The sequence below is a fragment of the Mus musculus genome, chromosome 1 (genome assembly GCF_000001635.26).
Source record: "Mus musculus strain C57BL/6J chromosome 1, GRCm38.p6 C57BL/6J".
NCBI lineage: Eukaryota > Metazoa > Chordata > Mammalia > Rodentia > Muridae > Mus > Mus musculus.
This window is the reverse complement of record NC_000067.6, coordinates 186,960,234-186,970,832: the sequence shown is the minus strand read 5'-3', so window position 1 is coordinate 186,970,832 and position 10,599 is coordinate 186,960,234. Positions and strand designations below refer to the sequence as shown.

At 45.1% G+C, this 10,599-nt stretch overlaps 1 protein-coding gene and 1 pseudogene across 1 annotated transcript; both read right to left on the bottom strand.

The window, feature by feature from the left end:
- Nucleotides 1–205: 205 nt before the first annotated feature.
- Nucleotides 206–3,417, bottom strand: D1Pas1 (DNA segment, Chr 1, Pasteur Institute 1). The gene has a single exon (NM_033077.3). The coding sequence runs from the start codon at nucleotides 2,955–2,957 to the stop codon at nucleotides 975–977; it is 1,983 nt and encodes a 660-aa protein (NP_149068.1). The 5' UTR covers nucleotides 2,958–3,417; the 3' UTR covers nucleotides 206–974.
- Nucleotides 9,122–10,342, bottom strand: Gm3809 (predicted gene 3809; annotated as a pseudogene).

The following is a 10,599-nucleotide window of genomic DNA, read 5'->3' as shown; positions in this document are numbered from 1 at the left end:
CATTAGTTTACTGTTCCGTCATTATACATGGAAATTCCATCAATGCCTACTCGTTGAGGAACTATTTCTCTGTACTCTTTAGTTTCAAATATCACATCCGTGGCTATCTTCACACTCCCCATCATAAGAAAAAGTAATTCTCTACTCACTATCCATGGTTTTTCAAAACCTGCTTGCATTAAAGAATATAGACCATTTCTTCTATGGTTTCCTGATACCATTTATTTGGAGCCATTCAGATCCTCTACATCACAGTACTAAGCATGAATACTGACTAGTGACTCCCAAGGCTGCCACTACATTTCATTGAGGATGACTACTAACAAAGGATTATTTAAAGTACACAGGAAAATAAAAATGCCATTGCATTTCCTGGCCGTGCTAAGTTTAGCAACTAGAACTGTACACTTAAACAGATATTTCAACCATAACTACTCTTGAACCCCTGGGCTGTTATTTATGTATTCCCAAATGCCATCCTTCATCCTGGGCTTCACCCCTGCCTTCCTTAGAGTACCTAAGGTGTACTTAAGGACAGTCCCATTCCCATAACAAATACCTGTCCCTTTGTTTTCTTAGCCCAAGTTCAGAAAATTTATTTTGCTAAAACAATTTGATATCTTAAGCATTACTGAGCCAACGGGACATCAGAATAAAAGTTGTCTAAAGTAAAGGTACAGCACATTAACAAACAAATGATCCTTAGTCATGAAGTTATAAATGCAGAGTAGGATGGGGGTAAGAGGAGAGTTAATCCAAACTACAACAATCAAGTCTTTAAACCACCTTCTGAATGGGTCTTCTGGATTGTTCCTTTCTTCTTGTCACTTTAAGCTCCCTTAAAAAGTATTCAATGGGGAATCACAGGAGGCACTGTTCTGTGGTTTCTTGAAGCTATATCAGGTATAGTCTGGCTACATTACATGTAGTGTTTTCTGTATTTGTTTGGTAGAGTGGCCTATGGCAAAGCAGGCTCAGTTACCCCACCAGTCAACCCCCTGGGAGCTATAATTTCCTCCATATCCATCACTGTTGTAAAAGCCTCCATAGCTACCTCCACCAAACCCTCTGCTGCTGCCATGGCTGCCTCCACCGCTGCGACTGTTGCTAGCACGGCCACTGCTGAAGCTGGAACTGCTGGCACCGCTACTTTGTCGATAGTCTCTAGCACCAAATCCTCCACTAAATCTGCTCTTGGACCGTCCACGACTGCCACCCTTGTAATGGTGTTCAAAAGCCATGTTTTCTAGCCAAGATGGCACTTCTTGTTTTGCTTCAACAAGAAGATCCAATAAATCTTTGGTAATATTTATGTTCCTCTCGTTGAAGAATGAGGTGGCAAGGCCAAGGTTTCCAACACGACCTGTACGGCCAATGCGATGCACATATTCTTCGATGTCACTAGGCAAGTCGAAATTGATGACATGTTTCACATTGGAAATATCCAGTCCTCTTGCAGCTACTGCTGTAGCCACGAGAATTGGGCTTTTTCCTGATCGGAATTGGTGAAGGGCCTCTTCCCTATCTCGCTGAGATCGGTCTCCATGGATACTGGTACAAGCATATCCTTCGTGGTATAAGAAGTCCTCCAGAGAATCTGCACCCTTTTTGGTTTCCACAAACACCAATATCAGGGAATCCTTGCCCGTTGCATTCAGGAGGTCAAGCAGAAATGACCGCTTGTCTGCTTCTTCCACCCACACGACTTTCTGTGTGATGTTCTCAGAAGTAGACCCAACTCTTCCTACGGCCAGAAAGATATATTCATCCAAGAAATCCCGAGCCAGCATCTGTATTTCCTTAGGAAAGGTAGCACTAAACATCATAGTGTGGCGGACACCTTTTGGAGGCATGGTGTCTTGCTCAACTATTCTTCGTATCTGAGGCTCAAAGCCCATGTCCAACATTCGATCTGCTTCATCTAACACCAAGTATTTGCAGAAGTCCAGTCCAATCTTTCCTCTCTCCATCATATCTACTAGCCGTCCTGGAGTAGCTACTAACAAGTGACAGCCACGTTCCAAGTCTCGAATCTGCTGCCCAATATCAGCTCCACCATAAACCACACAAGGACGAACTCGAGAGCGGTATGAGAATTTCCTGGCCTCCTCATAGATCTGCACGGCCAATTCTCTGGTCGGAGCCAAGACCAAGGAGATTGGATACTGTTTGCGACGCCCATACTTTCCATTCTCCTTCATGGCCCTCAAAGCCTCACCTGGACCATCCGTATAGATCTGACTCAAGATAGGTAGAAGAAAAGCTGCTGTTTTTCCAGACCCCGTTTGGGCACAAGCCATCAAGTCTCTTTTCTCCTTGATAATAGGAATAGCATGCTTTTGCACAGGAGTTGGGCGTGTGTAACGAGTGAGCTCGATGTTTCCCATAATAATCTCTCCCATCTCGACATCGCTGAAACTTTCAATATGTGGAGGGCAGTTATTCCCTGTCGCCTCAACCGGGATGTCATCATATTTCTCAAAGTTAATCCCAGTGTTGCCTCCGGAAAAGAGTTCCTGTTCCAAGCGTTCGCTTGGTGGGAGCGGTTTCGACCAGTCATCCTCGTCTGCTTTGTCACACCAGCGACTGTTCCCGCCCCGCTCAAATTTGCCAAAGCCACTTCTACCTCCCCGGCTGCCAACACTCTCGTAGTCACTCCGCCCGCGCTCGTCAAACCTTCCCCTGGAGCCGCTTCCGCCGCGGTCACTGAAGAAACTGGACTTGGCTCTCGTGTCGCTGCGGGACCCGAAGCTGCTGTAGGCATCCTTGTCTTTACTCCACCGTGAGCCGTCTTTGTCGTAGAACGCCTTCGCGGCCTCCCGGTTCCGCAGGTGAGGGGGGATGTAGCGCCCTTTGCTGGCTGTGCTGCCCCCGCTCTGGCTGTCCCGAGACGTCAGGTCTAGGCCAGCCAACTGCTGGTCCAGCCCGAGCTCATCTTCCTCTGCCACATGACTCATCCCTGAAGAGTACGGAGAACTCTGGGGCTTGCCTCTGCTGAGCTATGGTTTCACCTCAGAGGTCCTCTGTGGGGTGAACGGCGCGTCCGTCCGTCCGTCTGTCCGTCCAGTGGCCGACCTGATTCCCCCAAAGCCCGCTCTGCCAGCGCCGCGGGCCTCCCGTCCCTCTCACGGCCTCTCTCCAAGCTAACGCTATGGCTTCTGCCCGCCGCAGCTCCTGCGCGCCGATTTCTAATCTCGCGAGACTTCCTGGTCAGGCCTAGCGCGCCATCGCCCGCGATGCGGTCACAGGGCCCGCCGCCCTGTCAGACTTACAGCGGCGGAACAGCACTCGGTTGAGTTCATAATGGAGTTAGATGTACACGGCAGCCCGGAGCCCCCGGAACGTCGATCAACCCGACCGCTGTCCTGTTTGGCTTGAACTTCACCTTCCCTCTAATCCGCGATTTCCTCCGTGCGTGCCTTGGAAGTCCTCAAGATCTCGCGAGAACTCTGCCCTCTAGCAGTGAGGCCTTGAAAGTTCCTGCAGGCCTCTTGGCTCTCCGCTGCTCACTATGGCGTTTGTTTTTTGTTGTGTTTTGGGGTTTGTCCTTCTGTCCTCTCCCGCGCTCCACCTTTTCCTGTCGTTTCCAAGCTGTGGGGGTTCTCCGGTTTAATTAGCTCTTGCTTTCTCCGAGGGCAGCCTTTCTGGAACCGGAGTTAGGCGGAAAGAGGCCCAAAACCAAGAGGGCAGCGGGTCACGTGGCCACAGGTGTCCCGTGGAGTGGCCATTTTGTGCAGTAGGAAACGGTTGCTTGAATACAGTGTTCGGAATGGGGGGCGGGGTAGGGGGAAGGGGCGGTTGGTGGCCAGGGTGGGGTCGGGGAGGTAAAGGGGAGTGGAGAATGTGTTTCCCTTAAGACCAAGTAAGGACAGAAAGCTCGAACCTGTTGACCAGGTGGAGGGGGCCACCCCACAATTGCCCAGACCCCGCTTGGAGGCCATGGAAAGGGCACTGATGACTGGTGGTAGCACTGGTTTCACAGAGTAAACGACACACGGAAACCAGCTGCCTTGCATCTCCTAGTGCCGGGTATTCAGAGCCCTTAACTCCACAGATCAAACCTGAGTGGAATTCACCCCAGATCCGCGACTTGACATGGACCCTGCTCCTGTAGCCAGCTCTTCTTCTCCCTGGTGTGCAGGTTGAGGGCTGCTGGAGGGGCTCCTGCTCTGCATAAACACCTTGGCCATCTTGCTTAGTATGGGCAAGGAGAGAGGGCTTGGGTGATTTGGGCCAAATAGTGTTTAAAGATGTGGCTTTGACCGTGGGTTCCCTTGGAAGTCTAAGGGATGGTGCGAAATGTGTGCTACTCGTTTTTGTGCAAGATATTTGTAATCTGGAAAGATGACTCGGCACTTAAGAGCACTGGCTGCTCTTGCAGAGGAGGGGACTTGGTTTCCCAGCACCCATATCTGGTGGCTCACAACTGCTGTTAACGTTAGTTCCAGGGGAATTTGATGCCCCCTTCTGGCACCCCAGCAGTCACATATAAAACCGCAAGCACATACATAGACACATAAAATTTTAAAGGGGTTTAATAACTGCAACAGAAAAGATCTTTACTGGTTTATTTCATAATAGATGTTGTACATCCTGCTTCTGCCATATATAAATGTTAATTGAAAATAGGGCTTGTCTCTCTCTCTCTCTCAGAAGCTTTAGAATCTAGGCAAAAATGACTGACCAATATGACACTATATATTGAATATGATGTATGGAGTACAGAAGAGAGTGGATGAAGGATGTTTGTTTTCATGGGTTCTTTTAGGATCTTTAACCCCACAATGGACAGCTGAAAAACGAAGTCAGTATACCCAGGAGAGCAGAGATCAGAAACTTAGACAAAAAGGTGATTCCTTGATCCCATTAAGTCTGAGGTCTGTCTAACCTTTGAAACTCTGAATTATATGAACTGTTAGGTCCTTTGTATCTTTATGCCATTTTAAAATGGATTTTTTTTTTTTCAAGACAGGGTTTCTCTGTGTCCTAGAACTCATTTTGTAGACCAGGCTGGCCTCTAACTCAGAAATCCAACTGCCTCTGCCTCCCGAGTGCTGGGATTAAAGGCGTGCACCACCACGCCCGGCTTTAAAATGCATTTTTAAAGTTACTGAGAACATAGAGTCCCCAACTGACACCAGTATAGGCTACTAAACCATAATTAGTCAAATTTTTTCACCATAAGAAGTATAGAATAAAGGACCAAAGGGAAAAACACCCTGACCCTGACTTAACCTCAAGCTGGAGACCAGGGCCAAGAAACAGAATCCCACCAATCCTTGAGCGCACGCACTCACAGTACACATACACACACACACACACACACACACACACACACACACACACACACACATCCCTGAATGGGAAAACCCACCAATCCCTGAGCTCTCTTAAAGTAAAGAATTGAAATCCTACCAATCCTCACCTTGGAACCATCCTTCTTGAAAGCTCCCCGCTTCCCCCAAGAGACGCCACTGCCCTGCTCAGGTCCCTGGTGCTGCTCTACCAAGCAGAGCTATCCACCCTCCTGAGATCTAGTTTTACTTCCAATAGATCTCTGAGGTTTGTTCTGTGGTGTGACTGTGGTCTTCCTTCCTTGATTTCTGATCGCCAGGATATCTCTGGCAGCAGAGATGTAACACTTCTGCCCCAGCCTAGTTTTGGTTGGGAAACCTGCTCCTGCCAGAGCAAAAATGTTACACTTGCATTGGGGAAACCTTTCTGGGCAGCTGGAGCAGAGCTGTTACAAGAAAGAAATAGTATCAACTAGAACTCGGGAATGCTGCTTAAAAGAACTTTGAAAATTAGGGAAAGGCGGGAGAGGGTCTTTGAGGTAACTAGGTGAGATGAGTAACTTTATTCTGAATGTCGAGTCTTTACCAAGTTTAGTGCTATGAACCTTCAATACTTCAAGAGCTTCCTTGATAGCTTTTCTGATATTCCTAGGCTTATGATTATGTCGTGGTCAGGGGGTTGGTTAAATGTTTAGCTTTATATTGCTCCAACTCTTAAGTTTTAAAAATTCTTCCTCCAAATAAATTATTGGTGTTGAATTTCAGGTCGGTAGCTTTCCAGAATAGCTCTCTTTCTCAGCAGTTCCATGTTTTACTATTCCCCTCCCTTTGACTATAGAAGTGATAGGGTGGAATTTCTGTCATTAGGTTGTAAAACATCCGAGTTCATCTTGTTGGACTCTTGCACTATAAATAAGAAAAACTCAAGCTGTAAAATATAATCTGAAAGGAATCATAAAAACATGTCATGTTCTGGATTCTAAACCATAATAAAATGTGAATGATAAGACTATATATTTGGCTTTTCTTCAACTCATTCTTAATCTACAAATGAAAACAAATTACATATATAGTGTAAACCAGGACCTATCTTTGACCATGCCTTAAGATCTTCTCTAGGACAAAGTAAAAAGCAAGCACCTGGCCTGTGTTTCTCCTCTGCTTCATTTGCTTCTCTGTCTGGCTCCACCCCAACCTCCAGCCCTGAAGAACTTCAGCCACTCCCTACATTTGGCTGTCTCTCAACTTCTGAACTGAACTTCTAAAAGTTTAAAGGGGAGATGCTCTCACAAGGAGATTTGCTTGTCTCCAAGCCCGGCTGTGCCTTCCTTTAATTAAAAATGGTATTGATTTTTCTCTGCTTAATGATAGGCACTAGTCTGCCCTCCTGATGTTCACCACTGACAGCTTAAGTATGAAACAAAGGGCACTTATTCAGCACTTAATGCAAAATTATGACTGATTAAAAAGTGATTTATCATGAGAACTACATCTGCATAGGGAGGGTGTGTGTGTGTGTGTGTGTGTGTGTGTGTGTGTGACTGTACCCAGAGTTTGGACAGCACAGCAGGATTCTGAGAACAATTCTCTCCCTTTGTAGTCCAGTTCTCTCCAGCTTTTCTCCCCTTGTTTCCACACAAAGTGGAGAACACAATATTTACTGAATTCAGGACCATGAAACACAGGAAAAGAATTGTGGAAGTCATGATTGTAGCATCCAGCAACTGTTTATTGTTAGGATGCCCTGCTGCCTTCAGGAGGGAAAACAACATAGTCTTCCTAGGACTCCATTCTTCTGAGCCTTGCTGTCTGCTGTGTGACATGCTGGAAGTGGACACCACACACTGGGTGAAAAAGCACCACTAAAAGATTTAGAAAGATATGAGAACCTAGAGGAAGTCAAGCTGTATAATGTATTCTGCTTCTATTAAGGAAAAACAAAACTTTTTAAAGCCCTGTCTATAGCTGTATCATTTTCATACTCTAGAAAAATATCTGAAGAGAGCAGAGGAATAATACATCTATCATACAGAGTAACAGAAATTTTTATTTTTATTTTATTAAATAACTGACTTCTCAGAAATAATTCAAATGAGAAGAGAATGGAATACTAAATATGTAGTGGAAATATTTTGTTTTTCAATGCTGGGGTGTGAATCCAAGGGCTTTAAACATGCTAGGTAAAGATGCTAAAACTGTGCCAACCTTCATCTTTAACTGAGACTTAAAATATTAAGAGAAGCAGCCACATGAAGTGATCCTTCAAATGTAAAGGAAAAATAAGAGACTATTCAGACAAAAATTGAGGGAACTTGTGAAAGAATTCTTTAAGAGAAAATTAACATGTCACAAATTTAGATCTAAGAGCTGGCGAGGTAGCTCAAGGGTTGAGAGCTTCTCTGGCACAGGACCTAGGTACAATTCTTAGCACCCACATGGGGGCTCACAACCTCCTGTAACTCCAGTTGAGGGTTTCTGAGGTCTTCTGGTGGCACACATGGCACACATATGTACATATAAAGTAAGGGAATCTTTAAAAATACTTCATATCTAAGAGAAAAAGCAACAAAGAATAAATAAATGAAGATTAAAAATTGTTCTTAGGTGAGCCAACTGACAGTTTGCATAAATAACAATAAAGAATTTATGTAGCCCCATATGATCCCCTTTTATTCTGTTAATGGATCAAATTCTTGATAGACTAATTATATGTAAGATGTCCTGATATGAGTATTGTGTACACACACACAGCCAGCAGAGCACTTATATATGAAATGTCCTTTGTGGATGTCCATGATGATTTAGTATATATATATATATATATATATATATATATATATATATATAGAGAGAGAGAGAGAGAGAGAGAGAGAGAGAGAGAATCCTAAATGTAATATAGGATTATATTTAGATTTTATATATATATATATATATATATATATATGTGTGTGTGTGTGTGTGTGTGTGTGTGTATGTATATACACATAATATTAGGATAATGTATATAAGGTTATACATATAACATTAAGATATTTCATCATATATAAGATAATATAAAATTCTATATTATATATAGATTATACACATATAAAAAATATAAAGACATTTAATATGTAGGTCCCTGAAGACTATTGCCTGTGCTGTACAAATACCTAAAGAACTAAACAAAATCCCACAAGTAGATAGTGCTGTAGTTCATGAGATTCAGTGACAAGGACCTAAGTGGGAATTCTCAACCAGAAATATATGTCTGGTGCAGGAAGGGAGTAGTTGGGAGTCCAGTGAGTCGCAGGCTTTGGCAAGCTCTGGTTTTTATTGTTGTTGCTGCTATTGTTGTTGCTGCTGTTGTTTTTGATGATTTGTATTCTTGAATCTCTGATAAAGCTTGATTGTATGGGTTGCATAGGTCAATATATCAGGTCATTTGCTAAGTGGGGTTTATGTAAAATAATACAAGTTTAGTTTACATTAAGAACTATTGGTCTCTGTGATTCATCTTATAAAAGGGACATGAGTGACTTGTTTAAAGATAAAGCCATCTCATGACTCCATAATAACTTATTCCATGAACATCTCACTCTGCATGCCAGGAACTGCTTAAGACGTTAGTATAGAAATGGGACAGACACATACAACATTGTCTCCTGCTCTGAAACAACAGCAAAGTGTGCTAATGGGGCTTGCAATACTCATTACATACATACATTACATTCTATGCTCATCTGAATCATGTAAGGGAAAATTTTAGTAGGAATATGCGAAGTGGAAATTTCTGGTTTCTTTGAAGACTCAGGTATGTCACGTGATGCTTTTTTTGGGGGGGGGGTGTGCATCGAACTTTATTGATGGTATTCAAGAGAGTAGGGAGGGCTCCCTAGGCCCCTCCTGTTATGGGGATCTGGGGTGGAAATTGTGAGGGAGATGCTCAGTGTTGGAGGCTGAGTTGGGATAGGGACTCCTCAGCAACTGAGGGCCTCTCTCTCTTGCTCTCAGTGTCCTTGCTGGGGTGGGTGGTCCAGGGTTTCTTACTCCTTGGAGGCCATGGAGGCCATAAGGTCCACCACCCTGTTGCTGTAGCCGTATTCATTGTCATACCAGGAAATGAGCTTAACAAAGTTGTCATTGAGAGCAATGCCAGCCCCGGCATCGATGGTGAAAGAGTGGGAGTTGCTGTTGAAGTCGCAGGAGACAACCTGGTCCTCAGTGTAGCCCAAGATGCCCTTCAGTGGGCCCTCAGATGCCTGCTTCACCACCTTCTTGATGTCATCATACTTGGCAGGTTTCTCCAGGTGGCACGTCAGATCCACGACGGACACATTGGGGGTAGGAACACGAAAGTCCATGCCAGTGAGCTTCTATTCAGCTCTGGGATGACCTTGCCCACAGCCTTGGCAGCACCAGTGGATGCAGGGATGATGTTCTGGGCAGCCCCACAGCCATCATGCCACAGCTTTCCAGAGGGGCCATCCACAGTCTTCTGAGTGGCAATGATGGCATGGATCGTAGTCATGAGCCCTTCCACGATGCCAAAGTTGTCATGGATGACCTTGGCCAGGGGGCTAAGTAGTTGGTGGTGCAAGATGCATTGCTGACAATCTTGAGTGAGTTGTCATATTTCTCGTGGTTCACACCCATCACAAACATGGGGGCATCGGCAGAAGGGGCAGAGATGATGACCCTTTTGGCTCCATCCTTCAAGTGGGCCCTGGCCTTCTCCATGGTGGTGAAGATACCAGTAGACTCCACGACATACTCAGCACTGGCCTCACCCCATTTGATGTTAGCGGGGTCTCGCTCCTGGAAGATGGTGATGGGCTTCCCATTGATGACAAGCTTTCCATTCTTGGCCTTGACTGTGCCGTTGAATTTGCCATGGGTGGAGTCATACTGGAACATGTAGACCATGTAGTTGAGGTCAATGAAGGGGTCGTTGATGGCAACAACCTCCACTTTGCCATGTGGAGAGCAGATGGCAGCCCTGGTGACCAGGCACCCAATACGGCCAAATCCATCCACACCGACCTTCACCATTTTGTCTACAGGACGAGTCTGGCACTGCACAAGAAGATGCGGCTGTCTCTGGAACAGGGAGGAGACGAGAGCCACGTGATATTTTTCTAGAAACTGTCTTATAAGAGGATGTTTTGCTGAGAACAGACATGTGGTATTTTTTGGAAGCTGCCTGAAAAAAAGACATGCGATTTTTTGCTGGAGCAGACACTTAAGAGGAGGAGACATGCTGTTTGGAGAGGGTGTAAGTCTAACCCAACAAACAGTAGACAACACTCCGGCATTGATTTGCCTT

Bases quoted from the DNA above. Each gene is read 5' to 3' on its own strand.
- D1Pas1 (NM_033077.3), bottom strand. From the start codon at position 2,957: ATGAGTCATGTGGCAGAGGAAGATGAGCTCGGGCTGGACCAGCAGTTG.